At 38.2% G+C, this 24271-nt stretch overlaps 1 protein-coding gene across 1 annotated transcript in view; it reads right to left on the bottom strand.

Moving 5' to 3' along the window:
* The window catches only part of igdcc3 (immunoglobulin superfamily, DCC subclass, member 3), a 76642-nt gene that overhangs the window by 43807 nt on the left and 8564 nt on the right, over positions 1-24271 (bottom strand). Inside the window, 1 exon segment of the mRNA XM_056758304.1 lies at positions 14089-14394. Coding sequence (XP_056614282.1) covers positions 14089-14394 — 306 coding nt within the window.

Raw genomic sequence — 24271 nt, 5'->3', positions numbered from 1 at the left:
TACAGTAAGTTTCACAAAACAATACACCACTCATTCACACACAGAACAAGCAGATTGTATATTTAAAAAGCAGTTGCATAATTAATAGCCATATTCATAGCACAATTTGAATTTCATAAGCTGTTCAGTGGTACTTTCTGGCGTGTTTGCTACTTTCCATCTGTGTTTTCCTCTTCTAGGAAATCAAAGGACCCTAATAAACCATGGGTGTTGGGCTTTTTCATTCTATTGCCGATATGCTGATGGTGTTAAATTAATCCAATATCGGCGGCCGATACATCGGTGCATCCTACTAAATACAAATTCATTTAATTAATTATTAATACTGAAAAAAGGGAAATTACACCCCATCTCGGATGTATTTTGGGATGTTATGCTGAAACAAGGCACATGTAGCCTGCCTTATATTTGGAACAGTGATGCCTAAAATGTTCTCAAGGCGAACTCACCTAGGTTTAAAACAAAGCCACTTTGTCTGTAGAACAATGCCGCTTGTAAATAACCTCCAATCCGATTCATTATCAAACTACACAGAAGAGATCAGTTGCATCTGCTCATCCAGCTCACCAGTCTCTGCTCACAAAAGAAAAGATTCATTGTACCAACCTTCTCATTCACAGTGAAGATTTAGCCAGTCTTTTTGTAATTGCCACACACTCTAAGCCTACACAATATATAGACACTTTAGATGAGACCCATGAGCCATCACCATAGTGCCCTTGAGAAACGCACTTAACCTAAGATTGCTGTGGGGGGATTGTGCAATAGGTGTAATCCATGTTAGAAAAAATGCATTGAATAAAGTCAGCTGAAAGGAGACTAACTGTTATGTTGCTGTTAGATATTCTGTAAGAATGCATTTGCTATAAACATAAATGTAGGACAGATTTACTGCCACATCAATGTCAAGAATGATGTGACTGATACAAACTCCTAAAAAAACACATCACTCTTCAGTTTCCTTGCGAATGAAAAATTTATGGGAATATACTGCAATATATAATGCATTATATTAGATAATACATTGTAACAAGTGCTTGTTTTTTCAAAATAGTACAGTATTTGAAGTGTTTGTTTCCACAATTAGATAATTAAAAATAGATATATATTTTATATAATTTTTTTAAGTTTTACAAAATTTTAAACAAACATTTTTTATTATGTTATCATGTTTTTATTGTGTTTTATTGTGTTAGTTAGCTGTATTTATGAGTTATTATGGCTTAAATCAAAACCAACCAACAAGGTTTGATTGACATTAATTGGAATGCCCAAAGGAGTTATCTCATTTAGGAACCAAATTCAAGTATTATGTTATATATTTTCAAATATATATTAAATTATTTAATATATTGACAGTCAATAAATAGGAAAATATTTTTTCTTCGAGTAAGGCTGTAGACAGACCTTAAGCATGTGTAGGAAACATATTTCAAAATATTACTTCAAAACTATTCTGTTATTCAAGATAGTCTTCAGGCAGTTTTGTAGCACAGTATCAACAAGTACAAGTATATTTACATGAATGTATAAATATGTGGCGTTTTTATTTGTGTTATCCATACACGTACAAAAATATATACAGTAATATGCATTTTCCACATATCAGACCTTTAAATGAGCTATTAATGCACAAGCTGACCATTGTAACCCATACCGAATACATACACAAGCTTGTACGCACATACACAAACTGGTCCAGAACATGACACTGAATAGTTGCTGGTTTCAGAATGCCCTGCCAGCCTTCCAACCAGCCGACTTCATCTAATTGGTTCCCGTGAAATTCCATCTTTGCCCCGGGTGACCTGCCCCAAATACAACAGTCTGACTACCTTTTAACCCCATCCTTTACAGGTGAACTGTCCCCACATGATCAAAAAGCAAGAGGAACAACAACAATGCTCGCATTCGCAGCCTATTTTTTCGAATATGACATTTGGCTCTGTAAACTATCAATAGATATACATAGACACAAGGATAACAGATCTGCTATTTGGTTCTCAGCTATTGAAAGCCACAGTGATGTTATCTGACTGCCAGTCAGGGTGTTTCGGCACAAAAGCTGCTGAGCGAGTAAATGCTTTGTGCGTGAAAAGGGATTTATTTGTGCCAGCAAAGAGAACAGCCTAGGAAAAACCATTAAAGCACTGAAACAGATCTTTAATGACAGCACGACAAAGCTTTTTCTCTGAGTGTGAAAGCATGTTTGTATTGCTCTGGTCTTTCTCTGATTTCCGGACCAAGGGTGGACAGGGCGATGCTAATGCAAGGGTGAAAAAGCTCAGCCCTTGAACCAAGTCATTCATACATTCAAAGGCAAGGTCAATGTCGCCGGCCCCTCGGGGCCCATGGAAGTGGAGGAGGGGATTGGCGGCACAGGGAATGGAAGAGCGAAGGTGGGGGGTTAGATGGGAAACGGAGAGGTGTTGGAGAAAAGGATGAAAACAGGGAGCGGTATTCTGCCCCAGTGCACACACAGAGGTCACGTTCATTGCTGACCCCCCCTCGCCTTCCTACTGTGACCTATAACCCTGCAATCACTGTGTAAATGCACATAAGTATGAGGGGGGCTCTGAAAGAGGACAAAGGAACGATGTGAAAAAAAATCTGTAGAAGAGAAATGACAAAAGGAGGCCGGAGGCAGCCGAGTCAGAGCAGAGTGGAAACCTGGTCATCCCCTACCAAACAACTTAACCACACGGTAAAATCTCACAGTCAGTGACTGCAATAGTTCAACTTAATAACTAAAATAGTTTTACTGAAAAGATTAAAGATAAGAGACAGTCAGGTGGTCTTTGAAGCCAAAACGCCCCACTATAACTAACTACTATCTCGAATCTCCAGAGGCGTGAGCGAAAGACAGTGAAGGAGAGAGAGATATGGAAAGATTAATAAAATGTGACAGGGCGCAGCGCCTCATCGCACTCTTCCTTCTGTTCTTCCTCATCCTCCTCTTCCTCCCACATGTTTCTGCCAATCTACTTTCCCCATCAAGATGTCTGATGATTGGGGGCGGACAGGAAGAGGGTATTTTCATTGGTGGATTGCACAGGGAGGGAGGTTTTTATTGGTGGATGGTTTGGGGTTCGTAAAGTGTGTTTAACAGGACTGGTTGGCTGTAAAGGTGCTGTTAAATGAAGTGAAGCGCGGTGACGGGGCAGTGAATACGGAGGGAGAGGGATTTTGGGAGAAGCTGGCACACAAACCTGAGCTCATACACACGCAGGCAGATGGGACAATACAAGATAAATCAGTATCTAAATGAGGGAAATAAGTAGATTCAAGATCACAGAAGGACATATTACAAATAACTAAGTATGATACACAGCTAGCATTTTGGAACTAGGTCAATCAAACTTCTACTATTTACTGTATTTAGAGTTACTGCATTTGTGACAATTGTCCCTGAAAAACAATTTCCTGCACAGTGGTGGTAATTTCTTCTCATTCTTGGTTTATTTCAGCTCACAAAATAAGATAACTAAACGTCAAAATTTGTATGTCATATGTTTATTTTTATTAACACATTAACATAATAAGCACAGAGTTAATAAGCCAATTAAAACCATCCACTTAATTTTATGGTAATGTGAATTTACCACAAAATTATGTATAATATTATTAAATATTTTTTTATACTACATGATTATCGTGTACAAAAGACTTCACAATAACGATATTATCACAATATATATATATAATAAAATGGTCTGTAAATATCGTTACGGTCCTTCCGAAACCTTGGATGTCCAAATTCACAGTTTCTTAGGATATGGAAAAAAATACAAAAATAATGTGATTGACAATCACTTTTTAATACTTTTCATTGGTTAGATATTTGCAAAATCCAGTTGACTTACAACAACAATTCATGTCAAAAAAATAAAAATCACGAGATATGAGGTTTCAGAAGGACAGAAGTTATATACATTATAAAAATATATATTTGCTATACCATCAGTTAAATTTATCTTTAATTGTGTGTTTTATTTATTTTTGTATTTACAATATTCCAAATATGTGTCAAATGAACAAAATAGTGATATCGTTTTAAATATTGCGGTTATTATCGATAAATTGTGACAACCCTGCTGATTCAGTCAAGTTTAGAAAAACTTGTTCTGAATCACGGTGATCTCTGACCTACTAGAGTCATTGCCTTGAACCTCTAACACTGAGGAATTCCCCCCCCCCTCTCTCTCTCTCTCTCTATCTCTCTCGATGAGCTCCAAACCAGGACAGGAATGATCACTAAAACTCTTTTCATTTGCTTGTTTGGGAAATGCTGGGGTGGTCCTGAGACATCCGGACAGAATTCATTTACAACCCCTGCCCCTTGCAGTGCCTCTAAATAAAGCCCTCTTCTTAACCAAGTGGAAAAATCCTCTTAACAATGGCCTTGAATCTTAAATTGGATCTGAAGGCAAAAAAGTCTGAGATCAAGTTAAAGCCTATTACAGAGTGCACTGGGCCTGGCACTGAAAAAGTAATTGTGAGGTTCTACTGACTGTAGAAAAATGTTATAAAATCGACTTGGCATGCCATCTTGACAGGCTTGTGACTCTTAGAGTGCTTAACAGAATTACATGAGTTTCTCAGAGAAAATATTAGAAGTGAATCTTGAATAGTCAAAGATGCGCAAAAACGACTGTTAGTCTAAATTTTGGACTGTGAATGATATATTTTTTCTTTCCTGCTGCAGAGCTCCATTAATCATCAGCACGCTATCCAAATCACCACTAAATAACAGACTTGTTAAAAGTGAGCGAGCGAGCGGGAGGAATCAGAGAAAGACTTTAGAACTGAGTCAAGAGAAGGATTTAAGCTGGAGAAACAGAAAGGAAACCACAAGAGAAGACAGAGTGAAAGAGAGATGATTGATACATGTGAAGGGCTGCCATTGCAGAAAGACAGCAGTTTATATTTATGTGACAGCTGGTTCTGGTCTCTCCTCTGCCAGTTTAAAGAGTGTTTGAATTTCAGAAGTACCCACTTTCCCTTTCTGGCTGTGAGCCATATCTCAACTCTCCCCTTAGTTCATTCAAGTTGTGCCAGAAAGATCTACTTCACAAGCGCTAGGACTGGAATCGATTATGATGCTAACAGGTAAATGCGTGTGGAGCAGGGGAATCAAAAACAGTCGTTTCCTTTTACCTTTAAGGTAAGGTAAGGTAAGGCTTCCAGCCAGAAGGTTTCATGCTTGACTTACACGAGAACACGAGGGGAAAAATACGTTGCCTTATTAAATACGTCTCATGATGGTCATGTTTGACGTGTCTTTCTTTTCAATGTGTTAAAAATAATCAAAATCTGTTACATGGACATGTGCTATTATTGACAACCAAAAACCAAAAATACTAAACTGGAATTAGAATATGCAAAAAAGTATAGACTATGGAATACTTGAATACGTGAATAAATCGTTAAATGTGACCAAAAAAACATATACTTTTTTTAGTTTAGTGGACATACACTTAACTTTTTCCATCTGTTGTCTGCGACATTTGTGCAAATACATGCCAGAAATTGTCAAGCACAACTGCTATTTCTCAGATAATTTCAATCAAATTTCAGATCGGAAGGAGCCAAAACAGTGAAAAAAACACAGAAAACTTCAAGCGGTGAAAACACTCAAGCACCCTTGAGACTCGAGTCTCCATCTGCTCCTCTATGGCAAGATGATGGTCTATTTCAGTGATCTCTTCTTGTGTGTCATTTTATTTAGAATGTTGCATACAAATAAGTGTTAAAAACACTCACTTTCTCCAGAGAGGGTGAGAATTGAGAGGTGCTGAATTTCCTGAGGGCTCATCTCCGGTGTATTGCGGACTAAAGCATAATGGCAGTTGCCACATGGTCCCTTGGCTGACTCTACATGGGCTCTAATTTTAGCTGCTACGCTCTATCTTATTCAATCTCCTGTGTTTATCACTACTCCCGATCTCACCTTTTCTGTGTAAGTGTTTTGCTTGTTTTATAAAGCAGTCACTCAAAGATGAATTGATCCGTCTTTCATGAAAACCGCTTTGCGCAAAAGCACAAAATCGACAAAAAATGTGAGTGGTGCTTCAGCCTCCGAAACACAGACCACACAGTACTTCCTTATGTGAGTTCCGAGTGGTTGGTATGTTGCTATGTGGTTGTTATGGACAGGTATTGTTTTAATCCTTAACCCTAACAGTGATGATTACCTTACATTAAATGTGATAGCACTTTAAAATGTTACAATACACCTATATCCCTGAACTGTCTGTGCATAAGCAAAACATAAGACGTTTTGAATTGTCACAAGTGATTTCTGTCAGACGTTTATTAACTTTCCGCCTCTTTTAAATGTTGTGTCAATATTGAGGATTCTCACAGTTTTATAAAAGGGACAGACACTGAGGTTTAGTTTTTGCTGCGAGTTGCAAAAGCAAGTCAAAATATTCCCATATCTACAATTGTGAATTAATAAAATAATACGGACAATATTATTAAACAACAGTATCAAACTGGAGAGCAGTGACGATAAAAACATTCATCGTTGCATTTGAAAGATGCATTTCCACACATGTTAATCACATCATGGCCTCAAAAGCTTTCAATGTCTTCTATATTGGTAATCTAAATGACCTATCCTTTCGTTTATAAAAGTGAAAGTTCACCCAAAAATTCTGTCATCATTTGCTCATCCTCTTGTCATTGCAAACCTGTGTGATTTTCTTTTTTCCGTAGAAAACAAAAGAAGATATTTAGAGAAAACTTGGTAACTGAACAGCTCTGGTACCCATTCATGTCTATTGTGTCACTTTACACAAGACGCTTTAATCCAAAGAGACTCACAAGTTGGGTAAACAAAGGAAGCAATCGGGTCAACATAAGGACAACAAAAAGCATAAGTGCAATAAAAAAATGGGTGCCAGTTAACAACATTCTTCAAAATATTTTTGTGTTCTGCGGAAGAAAGGAAGTCATACAGGTTTGAAATGACATGAGGATGAGTACATGATGACAGAATCTTTATATTGGGGTGAACTAAAACTTTAAGTATGGGTCTCTTCTTTTCCGCATCTTCTCTCTTCCTTCCTTCTTCATACCTCATTGTGAGGCAGTCCTGACCTGAAAGCATATGTGTCATTGAGGTCTGTGTCAGCGGGGTGCGGCTGTGCTTCCGAATTTACAGGGGGAGAGATGGGTCTTGTGAGATCGTGCTGATCAGGGGGAGGAGCTTGGCTACAGGACAAAGGAGAAAGACAGGACACGGACTGTTGAGCGATGGAGAGGAAAGCCAGTGGAGGAAGAGAGAGGAAGGAGGGACATACGAAGATAGAGAAAGCGAGGGTCCCCTCCCCCAAGCCCAGCACGACAACCCTGTAACTGCCTCTGCTTTGATGGTTATGTGTCAACACAGCCTCCCCTCTGGTTTTACCGACAAAACAGCTCGCATTCAACACCCAGGATTTGTAGTTGACGCACGACGGAGAGCAAAAATGTCAACTTTGATTTGAAACGTCTGCGTTATAGAGAAGCTTGTTAGGCTGACTGAAAGATTCTACTGTAGGTGCTCTTATTGGGTTCTTTCTATCTTCAACTCTGCCTTAGTATTTACAATCTGCCTTTTTATCCCTCTTGTATTCACCCGTCTACAGGGACCGTACCCCCTGAGCACTTCTAAAGTAAGATCATAAAAGGTTGCAAAGAGCTAGTACCAAACACTAGCTGAACACTAGCTACTCTTCATCTCTACCTGGCTTAGTCACTTCTTTCAGTTAGGCTCTCCATCTCTATTCAGCAGATCCCCTCCAGAACCGACGGTGTCAATTACAGCCTGAGAAAACTGAATAAGACGATGAGAGAAAATAAATGAATACTTCACAGAGCTTTAACTATTTTAAATTGACGCTGAAGAAAAAGACAAAAACACATCCATTGCGATTGATCTCAGAGGGCTGTTTGGTAACGGGCGGGAGCTTTTATGATCAGTTGCTTGGTGACAGGCCCAAGGGGGAGCAGGAAGCGGGGAAAATCGTGCGGCTTGATCCACTGTACCACTTCCACAATTCATTCAAACTATGAAAAGCTTCCTGAGACCCAACTAATGAGGATCCACAAGCAAGGGAGGAAGAAAGAACTGGAGAGACAGAAAAAAAGGAGGAGGAGATGGGGCATAAGAAGCAGCAAAGCCAACAAAGACAAAACATTTGCAAAAATAAGCGTTTTGTAAAAAGGGACGACTGGCGATGGGAGCTCAGCACCCGACTGCGCACTCACACAAACGGTCCGGGAGAAAAAGGGAAGTGTAATTTATGGAGAAAGTGGCCGTTTTGGGGACGGAAAGGGGATTTATTCAAGCATGGTTGTAAAGAACCTTGCTAATCACAACCTTTTTTTTTGCAATGGTAGTGTACTGTCGTCGTGCCAGTGGGAAGCAGAATGGCCAAAATCACCCCGGAGTGCGAATTGAGTCAGTGTCTCCAAAATCTGCACAAAATCAGAAAAGACACAAAAACACAGGAGAAGAAAAAGAGGCCTTTGATCATCTGGAGGACTAAGGAGCAGATCTATGTCACCTCACTTAGCAGCAGAAAGGCCTCCTCGAGCAGCCTGCGCAACACTGGTGCTGTCGAAAAGGATGAAAGAGTGCAGTAATAGGTGGAAAGCCTCTTGTATGCTAAAACGGCCCGACTGGTGGTTGGCCATTACACAACTCTCTCATTTATTAAAGGCTCAATGCACTGGGTACACAAATAGTCTGCCTGCAGTGTTACAAAGAAAGAAGCAGGTACATTTATCTCATTCCTACTCTAAAGGTGTTATTCATCTTGCTATCATTTCTCTCTTCTTGGTGTGTTTAATAAAAATTTACGGTCTTTCACAGGGAAATGCTTCCTGGATACTGCCTCTCTTGACATTTATGGCATTTTATATCATAAACTCCCCTTTTTATCATAGGCATGTTCAAAGACTAATAAATAATTAATCACTACCAATATTTCTTGATTATCACAGACCAGACTGAATAAAATATAAACATTGTTTGGTGTGTTTTAGTGTGAAATTATTGACAGACAGATAGATAGACAGACCTTTAAAAAACTGAACTAAACCCATTGCCAAAACAACACAGTCATATGACTCAGTTTAACTTACTGATTGCCGCTCATGTCTTTGAGCAGAAGAACCCAGATGCAGGCAAACGGTGTTGAAGGGGCCTGTTACCTTGCTCAGCCCTTTTTTAGCCCACACATGAAAACGCAATGTTTGAACTAAAAAAGATTACTCATTCTACATATTTAATTTTATAAAAAGTGATGAAATATATATATTAGAGACTAAGACCTTTCCACCGATATATAGTTTGTCATAATTATATTAGAATTCATATGCAAAACAAACTGAGAACTCAAACGTTCCATATACGGCCGCAGGCCAGGTAACAGTAACATTAACTTGATATTTTAACAAAAACTAAATTTAGTAAGTAGAATTTACTTTATTCTGATTAGTAAACTTTACTTGAATTATTGTAGCAAATTGTAATTTTGTGCAAATTGTTCTGATTATTTTTTTAACAGTGTGTAAGCTATACATACCACACAGAGAGGGAGTGAGATAAAGAGAGATGGAGAACAACAAATGAATGAATTAAACATCTGCTTAATTGCTTTTCAAACAGAACTATGGATTTTGCTTCATGTGATAACATAAAACCAAAGGCATGCAGACTGTACAAAAGTGATGTATTGAATCCATCTCCAGTAGCACATCTGTAGGAACTATTAAGAGTCTCATTGATTGGAGCAAAAGACCTCAAGGCAATCTGCTCGCTGCCTACAAAATCTATCGATATCAAATGAGAAGATCAAAATTTCAGCTGCGTCCAGACAACAGAACACATCTTGGTGTGTGAAAGTTTGCAATTTTTGTGCAAAATTTATATAGCTACCTGTCATTTAAAACCAGTATAAGTTCCTTTACTCTGTATAACACAACAGAAGATATTTTGAGAAATGTCTCAATAGTTTTGTGTCCATACAATGGAAGTCAACGGGGGCCAGTGTTGTTTGGTTAACAAAATTCTTCAAAATATTGTATATTGTAAGAATATTCTATCAAAAATTCTGCAGTTCTTCTTCCCAAAGGTTTGAAACATGAGGGTGAGTAATAGTAAGCTGTCCCCTTAAGGTTGTTCCTTCTTTCTTTTGTATGAATGATTCTGGAGGAGCAGGTCATACCATGAGCTCTGGAACCTTGATACTCTGGGCACACATCTGTTGCTCTGAACCGAAAACACACAGATACACAGAATCGGCTGTCATATCTCATAACTGTCCTTTGAAGCTTACATGTCTAATGTGTGAAGACAAAGTCTACTGTACATGAGCGTGCTGTCACATGCTTCATTATAATGAAGCCTGTGTTTAAACCTCAAGCCTACAGTGGGGAAATCAAAAGGTCACCTGGTGACCTTCAGATTAGCTGTGATACTTCAGCTCTGATCAATATAAACCCCAGAGCTGAGGTCATTCATTAAACACAAGCTGAAAAATAGGATGTGTGCGCCTTGGCCATTATTCACCTGAGCCAATGCTAAGAGCCCATACTGTGCTAATGAGATGTGAACATGAAAGAAAAACAACTGGGGTGTTGTTATATTGTATATACACTAATGTACTTAGAGACTGGTGAATAAAAAAATCTGTCTTTTTTTATGGTTAATGTTGCACTGGCCACTAAAAATGATTAATTTGTCAGTCGGGATCCAGCATCTCGCAAAAGCAACAATTTTCAGTAACTTGCTAACTTTAATTGAGCAGCTCCATAAAAATGCAAACCTTATTATGAAAAAAGTACCAGTAGCAAATACATTGCATCATTTGTAATAATAATGACAAAAAACATTTGGCCCAATGCTATCATACTTTTATCTAAGACCTTTTTATTGTGACTGTCCGCTTGTCAATCATTTATCCCGACAATAGATTTCCATCTCCTGAGCCATGAGATTTGCAACTCACTCCATCTCCCAGCCATTGTTCACCTGCAATTAATGCGAAAAGCCTACTGAATATTCCTTTCTACCCTGATGAGAAATCGAAAAGGTGCTAAAAAGTAACTACCCACTGACCTTTACCAATCAGCGCCCCTGAGAGCGAGGGTTTAAAGGTTCCTCCTGTCCTGCGATCCGAGCCGACTGTTCCCTGCGGCGCGGCAGAGGCGGTGTAACTTCAGAAGCCGCGCGGTAACCAGTGGCCCACTGGGCCTGAAGCCAAAGTATGTACCACAACACAGCAGTACACTGCCTACACACAGAGCGACAGTCTCACTTCGCTCAGGGTATGTGTGTGTGTGTGTGTTAAATCAACGATCTTCAGCACATCACACATACCTCATTGCAAAGCCAACAAATGCACTGCTGTGTTCAGATATGACACAGCATGGGGGTGACACGACTGCAGGCAGAGATGTCTTTCTGTGTCAAACAATACACCCAGAGCTGCAAGCTTGCAGCCACTGTTTTGCTTAAAGAGTAAGAATCAGTTGTAAACGTATGATGTATTCGATATAAATATAAATAGGGCATCTCTCATCATCACTGAGGACATGGCTTTATAGACAGATTTCTGTAAAATGATCTTCTAGTACAGTAGCCTACTTTATCAGTCAAAAGTTTAGAATCACTTACTCATACTAATTTGTCAAAAAATATATATATAAATAAAGAATAAATGTAGGCCCATCAAACCATGGAATGACATATAACTGTAAGAATTATGATTTGACTAAAAGAATACAAAATAGATCTATAAAAAACATTTTTACTTTATTTTACTCTTGTCATTTTAACATCCAGCTTCTTGAGGTCTCAACCTGGGGAGCTTTTTAAACATTATTGGAGCAATTTCCATCAATACAGTAAAAAAACAATTAGTAGTATTTATTTTTTTGTCTTTATTTGAGTAATTTTTGCAAACAGTTTTTAGAGTAAATTGTACTAAACTTTTTTTGCTACGTTTTTCCTTCCAGCTAAGTAAATCCTACCAGTTGTTTTAACAGTATATGCTAGACTCTTATTGTCTGCTTTTTATTCATTATTATAAGTAATTGATAAAAATGTAAATACAAATTTCGTTTTCTAAAGAAAGATAATATTAGATTTACACATTTGGCGGTCGCTTTTATCCAAAGTGACTTACATTGGATTATCCTGTACATTTATACATAGGTATGTGCAATCCCCTGGAATCGAACCCACGACCTTGAGTTGTTAACAATTACAATTACATACTCTTCCCACTGTGCTACAGGAAAGCATATTTATATGTATTAACATGTTGGCACAATTACATTTTTGGCCACAAAATACATTTCAAACACTTAAACATGCACCTTCAGAATAAAATTAAGATCATGAGAAACATTTGACAGGTAGGTAGCGTATGTCTGTACAATTTATTCTTTTTTCTTTTCCGCATGTGCACAAGCTGGCGACAAAACAGCTTGAACATAAACTTTTTATATCACTAAACTATCATTTTATACAGCATAACAGAGTCAGATTAACAATTACTATAAAAAAATTTTTGCTTGAAATAATCATCTATTTTCTGCTTTCATAAAGGTCAATCAGATGAGTGTAAAGCATAGGGGAATGTAAATCGTGTGAAGTTGATGGGAAAGGACTTGATTGTTGAGTGCTCATTTCTTCTGAAGCACTCTGTAATGACAGCATGACAGAGAGAGAGGGGCATATTTCAAGCCTGAATTTCCAAAATCATAAAAAAAACACACATTCACATTAACACTGCCGTGCGCTTTCAAATTAACACTTGCCCGACGTGCATTTAATGAGCAATTCTGTTCTACCCTCTGCTTCTACATATGACCACAGCAACACACCGGCCTCTTGCTAACCACTAAACTGAACATAAAGAACCCTCCATAAGGCTCTTCTGTTTTCTTTCATCTGATGCCCTTTATATTCAGCCAGCATCTGTATCAAAAGATCAAACACATTTTAAGCAACATGAGTGCGAACAAATGACAATAAGTCATCTTTAGTTGCCGTATACACATGCTGAGTTTATGAATATCCAATCATAAGCACAAAACAGTAATAACGTTTCAGCACCGGATGGGAACAAGGTACGATTCATACAGGGTCGCAGTGGGTATGGACGTCTAGAAAAGCCAATTTAGCCCTGGTGCCTGCGACCAGCAAGCGGGCGAACAACAGCACTCCAGATTATTGTGACATCGACAAAAGCGGCGCGAAAAGAGCACAGCATGGCAGGGTTTAATAGTTAAGTTCAATACAAGAGCCAGAGATTTAAGCAATATAAATCACGACACAAGCACGACCAGGAGCGCCACAGCAGCGCACAAAAGAGAGACTGGATCCTACAAGCCAATTTATCTTCAGAAATAGAAGGGGCCCATTGTCCATATATCAAATGGCCTGTCCCAGCCCCCTGTGTGCCTCATGTTCAGTTCATCCAAAATTAATGTAGCCCGCGTCTACACCATGCAGCGCTGTAACACTGTACGCTCTGTGGACAACCCCAGCAAACCCTTCCAATGAGCTGGCAGTGGGTTCTATCTAAGTCACTTAAGCTTCTTGAGATAATCTAACAGCAGAAATATCTGTCAGACAGAAAAAAGAGCAAGTCAAGCCCGGGCTATATAGAACAGATGTCAAGGGAAAAACCTCAATGCTGTGCACAGATTCCAGAAGGGAGATAACGTTGACTTGTTGCATTAGGATTTTGGAAGAGCATTAAGATTTGAAAGAGATGCAAGCAGAACAACTTTAAAGGACTGTGTTTTTACTAACTGCTTACAAATTTACCTTTATTGTACCATAAAAAATAAAATAGTTCAGAGGAAAAACGCTATTGCTTTAAATTCATATCACTTTATCTCTACTGTACCATGGAACATCAAAGGAAAACTGCCCTGTTCGCTTATTTCCAGTATTTCCATTAAGCCATCTCCACTTGTATCCTTTTAGGCTTTTCAAGAATCCGCAACAGAGAACCTCTGTAACTGAATGAGCGCATTGAGGACTGAGAACGTTCTTAAGAAAACTGAAGTGGCACTTACTAGCAGCTTGCACCCTGGCTTTGCGGCTCAAGACCAGCCCGAAGAAATTGTGGGCCATGCACTCATAATCTCCCTCATCGGACGTGCCGTCAGACTTGGTCTTCTGGAAGTGACCAATCAGAAGCGAACCGTTAGGAAACATGATGTAGTTCTGGTCCTCCAAAATCTGCACACCGTTGTGCCTCCACTGAGTGGTGATGGGTGGAATTCCCTCCACCTGACAGTGTAGCATGAGGGGTTGTTCCTGCACGGCGATGATGTCACTGGGTTCCAGAGTGAATGACAGCTCGGCCCCTGATGTCACACCTGTGGGTGTACAGATACATAGAACAAAGAATTTGTTATAAAGGCAAAACTGAAATGCACAACTCCGAGTTCTATATCTGTACACTTTCATAAAAGGTTGTTGAGAACAAAAAGACTAAAGTCATTTCAGCATGTCCTTGATTAAAGAAAAAGAGAGAGTTTTGTGTATTAATATGGTTTTTAAAGGGATAGTTCACCCAGAAATGAAATTCCTTTCATCATTCACTCACCCACAGATTGTTCCAAACCTGTATATATTTCTTTATTCTGCTAAACACAAATTAAGATATTTGGGAGAATGCTTGTTATCAAACAGATCATCCCCCATTGACTCCCGTGGTATTTATTTTCCCTACTGTGGCAGTAAATTATGGAGGATAAGGAGTGCGGATTAGAAATTAAATAACAAATAAATTGATCAATTTAATAATTAAAACGTAAAAATGTAAACAAAAAAACACTTTTCAAATTGAGAAATTCATCGACTTATTTAATTTGTGTTTTAAAATAAAGTGTAATTGAACAATAAAAAGTTAAATAAAAATCTTTTTAAAATATATAAATAAATATATGCATTTAATACTGCTTATTTAATTCAGGAATTTCATTGGACAGCAAGCAAGAAAAACCTAACCGCCATTTAAACAGTAACGTTATTAAATAATAATTACCATGTAGCGACAAACTGCTTTGTTATTCACCAAACCTGCACCATGTCTGTACGTGAGCAGTGCGAGAAATTACCAGTTAAAGCATTAATAAAAAGGCGTTGTTGCATCGCGCCTCATCCACGGTCAGTATTTCTGTTTATAATAGGTTAACAATAGCCGCGCTTCTTGCGTGTGGATTTAATGTTAGACAGGGTGTAAATGAAAATGGATTGCAGCTTTCCTGACAGCATTACAATCCCAACCCAAGTTTCATCCTCGTATCTACTACATCCCTGATCATTTACAATAGATTACAACATCCTGGACTCTCTAGTGAGCAAATGGTTTCAGTGTCAAGGCCATTGTGGATACAGCTCACGTTATATGGGAGGTAAATTCTGCCAAATTTAAATAAATAAATTAAACGATGAAAATGAAAACTAGATTAACAATTTCATTATACATAACATAATATGTGTCAAAATGAAAAATGACATGATTTTAATTTTTAGATTGACAATTCTCACGTTTGTGCTGGCAGAAGCGAAAAGAAATTTTCAATTTGTAGCAATAAACAATGAGGTGTCCCGCAAATCACAAGTCCAGTACGGTGTACCACAGGGCTCAGTCTTGGGACCCCTGCTCTTCGCATTATACATGCTACCTCTAGGAGATATAATAAAGCGACACGGAATTAGCTTTCACTGTTATGCTGATGATACTCAACTTTATATTTCCTCGATGCCTCATGAAACCCAGCAGTTTCATCGAATAAAGGATTGCATAGTTGACTTAAAAATGTGGATGAGTAACAATTTTTTACTACTAAACTCGGACAAAACAGAATTGTTACTTACTGGACTGAAAACTGCTATGCGTAACAACCAAGAATACTGCTTAACGATTGACGGATGCTCCATAAAATCCTCGTCATCAGCTAAGAATCTTGGCGTTGTATTTGACAGTACTCTCTCATTTGAAAGCCATGTCGCAAACACCTGTAAAATTGCATTTTTCCATCTTAAGAATATATCTAAATTACGTCATATGCTGTCACTGTCAGATGCAGAGAAATTAATTCATGCATTCATGACATCAAGACTAGATTACTGTAATGCACTTCTAGGTGGTTGCCCTGCGGGCCTATTACAAAAACTGCAACTGGTTCAAAACGCGGCAGCTCGAGTTCTTACACGTACAAAAAAGTATGAGCATATAACCCCGGTTCTGTCAACCTTGCACTGGTTACCTATAAAGCATCGCATTAACTTTAAGATCTTGCTTATTACCTATAAAGCCCTACATGGTCTAGCGCCGCAGTATTTGAATGAACTTCTATTGTATTACAGACCACCACGTACATTACGCTCTAAGGGGTCCTGTCAGTTGGTAATACCTAGAATTTCAAAATCAAGTGCAGGTGGTAGATCCTTTTCTTATCTAGCGCCTAAACTTTGGAATATTCTTCCCTGCACGGTCCGGGAGGCAGACACACTCTGTCAGTTTAAATCTAGACTAAAGACTCATCTTTTTAATCTTGCATAAACTACACCTCCATAATATTAATCCTCAGAGGATTTAGGCTGCATTATTTAGATCAACCGGAACCAGGAACACATCCAACAACAAATGATGTACTTGTTGCATCAAAGAGTGCAGAACAGTACTCTACTCTCAGCCAGTCTTGTCTCTTTGTTCCAAGGTTACCGCAGGATGCAGTTCATGCCCAGACCTGATGGCTGAGCTGAGAATGGGAAGCGGTGACCTGACAAGTGCTAAGAGGATAGAGCTGGATAAAGGACGCGACAACTTTGTTTTTTCTACAACATTTCAAATGCTATTAGATTGTTAATGATAATCTTTAATTTTTATATTTTTACTAAGCCTTGTTGTGCAAGCACTGATGAGCTTGTGCAGAGGCAGCAGCTTTTGCCAGAGGGGAACTGGAATCCCCTGGTTGGGCCTGGGTTCCCCTGAGGTTTTTTTTCTCGATGGGAGTTTTGGGTTCCTCACCACCGTTTGCATATTGTTTTGCACTATCTGCCTGGCCGGGGGGGCTGCTTTAGAATTCATACTTGTATTAAATGTGTCTCATGTACAGCTGCTTTGTAACAATGAAAATTGTAAAAAGCGCTATATAAATAAAGTTGAGTTGAGTTGAGTTGAGAAGATAGCGTACTCAACAGGTACTCCAAATAAGGTACTTTAATATAAAACAAAAGGTAAACATCACACACGTTTAACATAAACAATTGCAGACAATGAACTGAAAAACACAAAGGGCTTAAAAAAAAGGGAAAACATAATCAAGGGAAACTGAAACAGGTGAGGGACTAATTAACTATTAACGAAAACAGCCATGGGAGGAAAAAACAAAACAAAACAAAAAAATAACTGTGACATTCCCCCCCCCTCTAAAAGGCGCGTCCTCGCGCCCAAACAGCACCAAGTGGGGAAGGGTACACAGAACGCGGGATGGGAGGCCTCCAGTACGATACGTCCAGGTCGGGAGGACTGGAGGGCGCCGGCCACACCGTGTGCCCGACTACCAGTCTAGCCGATCGGGCTATCCCTCCCATATGGCTCCACCCCAAAAATATTTGGTCTGAGTCCAGGTGCTCATACGGAGATCGGATGGGACAGGCTGGGCAGCGGACTCTGGAAGGCCGGACGGGACCGGCTGGAGGGGCTCTGGTCTTGCTGTAAGGTCGGACTGGACCAACTCGTGAGTACAGACTTACTAATAATGAAAACAGCCATGGGAGGAAAAAAACAAACAAAACATAAAACAACGCGCGCTGTCCCTGTCAAATTGAAAAAGAAAGTGCAACTTATAATTTGACATGTAATTTTTACTAAAATCTCGAGGCAAGACTGCCATTCCTTCTGGTCATCTATTTTTGGTTTTAGAAAGGTAAATTAAAAAACAAAAAAGGACCTTTGTTTTTATTTTCTACTAATAATCCAGAACCAAGCGTTGGGAAAACAAGACAATTTTGCGGTTTATCTGTCATTTATCCATTGAAAACGAAAACAGAAAAATGGTTTACTTTCCAATTGACTTAACGCCATAACTGGGAACTGATCTCATATCGACATGATTGACTCTCATATCGCTCTCGTATTACTATGATATCATATCGGATTGGTTTGAGCACCGCATGCGTGAAGGTTAAACACACCTATATAACAATACGATGGACTCTATTGTGCTGAGAAAGGTAGTTTTGTCCATGTTTTTTAAAAGCAGTCACAATGTAATAAAGAAAGCGTGCTTGTGTTCGGATGGTAACGTACAGTACAGTGTGAGGGTAGGTCAGCGGGGGAATGGGGACTGTCGGTACACTATTAAGTCATTATGCGCATGCGCGGACGGATCGTGCAGGCATCCCAGATCGTGTACCGACAGGGACAACCGCACATTCGGTCGTATTCAATACAAAGAGCTAGGTCAACAAGGTCTACACAGGTTCATTCTAATAAACGGATATGACATTTTTATGGGATTTACCAGTAATGGAGATGCTCCTCAGCACCCACTGATTAACATATAATTTGGATGACTTTCAAACGTAAAAGAAAATGAAATAAAAGAGAAAATGAAAATTGAACTTTACATTTTAATTTGAATTGTGTATTATTGCATGAGTATTAATAAAAAAAACTTTTTGTAAAACGTTTTGCAAATTCTTTTTCACATTTGTCACATTTTTCACATTTGTTTTTTTCTAAAGTCTGTTTTTGAAAGTGTATTTCTCTAAACTTGAGGTGCCCAAGAACCAGCAGAAAATTGTTCTTGATTCCAATAGATCTCAACAAATAGAGGACAAATGATTTTTTCTCTATAATGTGGTATTCAATTATTACTCTAAAGCATCTCAAGTGACCTTTTTTCGTAATTTTCGCTTCAATTTGGCATACCCAATTTTAAACAGACCCCATGAACCCTTGGAGTAGTATAAAAAATGGAATAATTTTGTGTAATTTCACAGTAAACCTCTCAAAGTTACATGTTATATAGATGAAAGTGCATGTGACAAGCGAAACTTGGGTTCTATGTCATGTTGCTGATGCAGCATATTTAACTTTTAAAAACAGGAAACGAGGTAGGAACGGACTTAATTTGTAGAAAGCAACCATCTTATGTAACATTTGTGGCTAAGTTCAATGGTGGGATGCAGTTATAAGCTTAGATATTCGATGGATGTGTTGTTTGTTTACAAATATAAATTTCATACATCATAATTTATTCGACTTGCATTCGATCAATGGAAAAATATCCATAAATCCAACTGGAGATCTACAGTATATTCTGTAGAATAAGAGCTTTCATTTGATATGTAACTTGAACATGTTTGACATATTTGAGCGTTATGAAAAATGTTCATTATCATAAACATATGATTTTAAAGAAGCTATGAGTTATTTATTTTATGTACATCAAAAGCCAAAATGGTGCAGTTCTCTAGAAACTAGACACTCCAAGGTTTCAAATAATTCCAGATATAACAATAATAATAATACATTTATTGTGTATAGCGCCATTAAAGGCTTGCTTTCTCAAAGCTCTTCACAGCAGACATCTCATCAGGTAAAAAAAAAAATCGAATCAAGTAAAACCAATCCTAAAATAAAACGATTTGAGAAGAGATTTAAAAGTTGCTGGTGAATTTGCCTCCCTGATGTCCGCCGGGAGAGAGTTCCAGAGATTAGGAACATATGAAGAGAATGCTCTATCACCCATTGAGTGAAGCAGTGTCTTGGGAACCACTAAAAATACACACTGAGAAGAGCGCATATTTCGACATGTTGTGTTAGGCAATAACAGATCAGACAGGTACTAAGGAGCCAGGCCATGAAAAGCCTTAAATGTTAACATAAGGATTTTAAAAGCAACGAGGTATCGGACAGGGAGTCAATGTAAAGACTCCAAAACAGGAGAAATATGGTCACCAGAACTACCCCCAGAAAGAATTCTAGCTGCTGAGTTTTGTACATATTGTAGTTTGCTAATGGATTTTTTAAATACTCCAGATAGAAGACCATTACAATAATCAATAAGTGAAAAATAACAAAATAATTTATCAACCTCTAAGCAACTGAAAAGGACAACATTTCTATATTTCTCAGATGGAAAAAGGATATCTAAACTGTATTATGAATAAAAGGCTCAAATGTCAGTGAAGCATCAAAAATGACTCCAAGATTTTTTTAGTTTGCTTTGAAGCTCCAAGGTGGCTCCATCGATTGATAAAGTTAAAGAGCTTGCATTTCGCAGCTGATGGGGAGAGCCAATGAGCATAACTTCAGTTTTGGAGTCATTTAGAGACAGAAAATGATCAGACATCCAGTTCTTAAACACATCGACACAGTTAGATAGATGAACCAACATCCACCTGTTGACCTGGTCTTGAATGAATATAAATCTGTGTGTCATCAGCATAAAAAATATAATTAAGGTTAAGAGATCTTAAGTTCACCTAGTGTGGATATATATGCTGAAGAGTAAGGGACCCAATAGTGACCCCTGTGGGACAACAGTATATATAAATCCAACCTAATCTAAAGCCCCCCATACACACAAATTGCCAGCAGTCAGTAAGATATGACCTGAAATAGTCAAGAACTGTGTCTGACAAGCCTAATACAGACTCAAGACGGTTAAGTAGCAATTTATGGTCAATGGTATCGAAGGCTGAGCTAAGATCCAAGAGAACAAGAAGGGACAGAGAGCCAGAATCAGAAGCTGTTAGCAAGTCATTAGTGACTTTGACCAACGTAGTCTCTGTGCTGTTTCTGAAACCCAGATTGATGGGGCCCCTACTACTACTACACCCTCTAAGAGTTTCGCCAGAAATGGAGGAATAGATACGAAATTGGGCAATAGTTAGAAAAAAATTAATGTCGGTGCTTTGCCTTTTTCAAAATGGGTTGACAAAGAGTAATTTATAATAGCAAGCACTGAGGGACATAAATAGTCAAAGCATGATTTAAAAAGACTACAGGGCATAGGGTCAAGTATGCAAGTGGAGACTTTAATATGAGAAACTGGCCTGCAGAGTGATTGTACTGAAGTAAATTTAGAGAATGAGGTACCAGAGAAGGTTTGTGAATTAGCTGTAGAAATAGCAGGCTCAGAAGAACTACATATAAGTTTGCAGACATTAACAATTTCTTCACTGAAAAATTTAAGAAAATCATTACATAACTGATCAGATGCACTCATGGAGCCGGAAGCATCCGCATTGAGTAAACTGTTAATTGTGTGGAAAAGCTTTCTAGGATTACTAGATAGTTTTTTTTGATAGAAAAACATGTAAAAATTAAGGGAATACTTTTTTGACTTCCTGATTTAATTGTGCTATTTTCCAGCACGCGTTCCCTAAAGCCACACAACAGTGCATTCGGTATTAGCATTGTTTGACGCATGCGTGTTCTGATGTAGAGCCTGTGTGGTCAAAAAGCCTTTAAATACCCTCACGAGCAAACATCTTCAAAAAGCGATCGTGTTTCCCCCATACCTGCTCAATATGAGCATATAATATGGTGTGTTTTTAGTTTTAATTGTTTCTCTGTGTCCTATGATGAGAAATAAGGGTCAGTAGAGGAAGGAGGAACATTGACAACGTGAAGCGATCGTTTTCCTCTCACATATCTAATTTAAGCCTTTGTTTTATGATAAAAAAATATGATTTCAGGAAATCATGAAGCCATTGTGATTATGTAAAACATAGCAGACATCACATATTGATATGTGATGTCAAATTGATAAAATGATTTTGTTTTCACTATTCAGACCGAACATGGTATCAATTTTAGAATTTTCAGTGCGAACAAGGAAATTTTTTAATTTCGAGCCCTGTTCTCTAGTTTTTTGCTTAAATATTATGTATGCAAGTTACCTTTGCATGGTATTCAGTTGTTTATGAAGTCGAAACTTTGCAATTATTATAGTGGAAGGGGATTATTTACATTATGTAACATTGCAAAATTTGAACAATTTAAAGGTTCTGTATTAGGACTGCAACTGTCATGCATTCTGATTCCTTCACTTCATCATGAGTGCCACCTCTTTATAAACAGCATTCTTTTGTGGGATTTCACTTACAAACCTGTATAAAACTAGTTTGGATTTTTTTCTACAATGTTCACTCACCATGACAGTATACAAGGGCATTTTAAGTCAATCAACTGCAGTATTTCTTTTCTCAATCGGTAGAAAATGGGGTAAAAAATACCCTCAAGTACTGGGAAACCTGTTTAAATCAGGAAATGGTAATACCGCCCAGAACTAATATGCATTTTGATTAACATTAAGTCATTTAGCAGACGCTTTTATCCAAAGCGACTTACAAAGAGTTTAAGGAGCAATAAGCAATATGTCATACAAAGGCAAAAATGCAATAGTTGCCAATACAAAGTTACTGGTTTCAATAAAAGCTAGACCACTACCTATTGAGAGAAAAAGAGAGGGTCAGTTAGTTGTAAGTTACTTGAATCGGATTCAGGCTTCAACCGGTAGCAAGTGGAGAGAGATGAAAAGTGGTGTCACATGAGCACTTTTGGGGCTGTTGGAAGAAGCAGCGTGCTGCTGCGTTCTGAACCAGCTGGAGCGGTTTGATAGCCTTTGGAGGAAGACCAGCAAGGAGAGCATTGCAGTAGTCCAACCTTGAGATTACAAGGGTCTGGTCAAGGAGTTGAGCCGCATACTCAGAGAGATATGTTCTAACCTTTCTAATGTTGAATAAGGCATATCGCATTACCGCGTTGAGTTTGCAATGTGATCCTTGAATGACAGCTGTTCATCAAATATGACTCTGAGGTTCCTGGCTGTTTTGAAACAAGTTATTGTGGTATTGCCAAGTTGGATGGTGAGATCGTGTTGCACCATGGGGTGTGCCGGAAACAGTTTGTCTTGGCCGGGTTCAGCGGGAGGTAATGCTCTTTCATCCAAGCTGAGATGTCCTTTTGGCAGGCTGTAATGCGAGCTGCTACAGTGGTATCGTCTGGGTGAAACGAGATGTAGATCTGGTTATCAGCATAAGAGTGATACGAGAACCCATGTGCCCGTATGATGGGTGCCAAGGACATTGTGTAGATCGAAATAGGCAGTGGTCCGAGCACCAATCCATGACACCCTGAAGGATTGGATTTGGACCAGCGGAGAGCCTGAGATTCCTAGATGACAGGGTTGCTTGCAGTATCTGGTGATTGACAGTGTCAAACGCTGCAGATAGGTCCAGCAGAATCAGTGTTCAAATCAATCATAGTAAAAGTTATTTTTTAACGTACCCACATCATTTGCAATAATGCTAGATGGACCAACTGTACAAACTACTTCCGCGTCTGTCTACGACAGTGAAGGCGGTAACAGAGGGTAACGTGGATATGAAGCCTTTGACAGGCAAATAAACTGTAGAATGGCAATTTTCTCAGGATTTAAAAGCAGTTTGGAACCATACAGAAGTACTCAGGTGAAAAATATATATAACATTGGCCTAGTGGTTTTTGGATATTTTACTGCAAAATTCTTATACACTGTACCTTTAACTCTTTACCCGCCAGCCTTTAAAAAAAAAGTTGCCAGCCAGTGCCAGCGTTTATTCATTTTCACAAAATTTTGATGGCTCACAGTACATTTTCTGTAATTAATTTATGGACAAACAATATATCAAATGAAAGAAAAGAGTCTCAGCTTTCAGACAAAAGCTTTATTTTTTATCACCCCTTAGATGTGGGTAGGTTTCTTCAAAATTGCATGACTGTGATTATACACTGTGCTTTTTTTAAAAGCGATTTAGATGTGCTTGTAAAATAATTAACTTTTTCCCCCTTTTTTAAATCATGAATTAAATAAACAGTTTTAAATGTATCTATTTATTTATATATTTAAATAAGTTTTTGAGTTTTCAAATTTAACGTTTTATTATTCAAATAAACTACATTTTAAAACACAAATTAAATAAACCATTTTAAAGAAGTCTCTTAATTTCTTAATTTGAAAAGTGATTTCTTTAAAAAAAGCCATTAAATTTTAATTTAAAGGACAACTAAATATTTTTGTCTGATATAGATTTTATATAAGTATTTTATATAAGTACGAAATATCTAATATTTCTCATTCTTTGCTAGTAACAACATTTGAAATTTTCAGGTTACTTCAGTTTTTACTTATTCGTAATTACTCAAATCAACATAAATACATAAAACATAAAAATATCATGCAT

This window comes from Triplophysa dalaica, chromosome 1 (genome assembly GCF_015846415.1).
Source record: "Triplophysa dalaica isolate WHDGS20190420 chromosome 1, ASM1584641v1, whole genome shotgun sequence".
Classification (NCBI taxonomy): domain Eukaryota; kingdom Metazoa; phylum Chordata; class Actinopteri; order Cypriniformes; family Nemacheilidae; genus Triplophysa; species Triplophysa dalaica.
The sequence above is the reverse complement of the archived record's forward strand: the minus strand, read 5'-3'. Positions and strand labels throughout refer to the sequence as shown.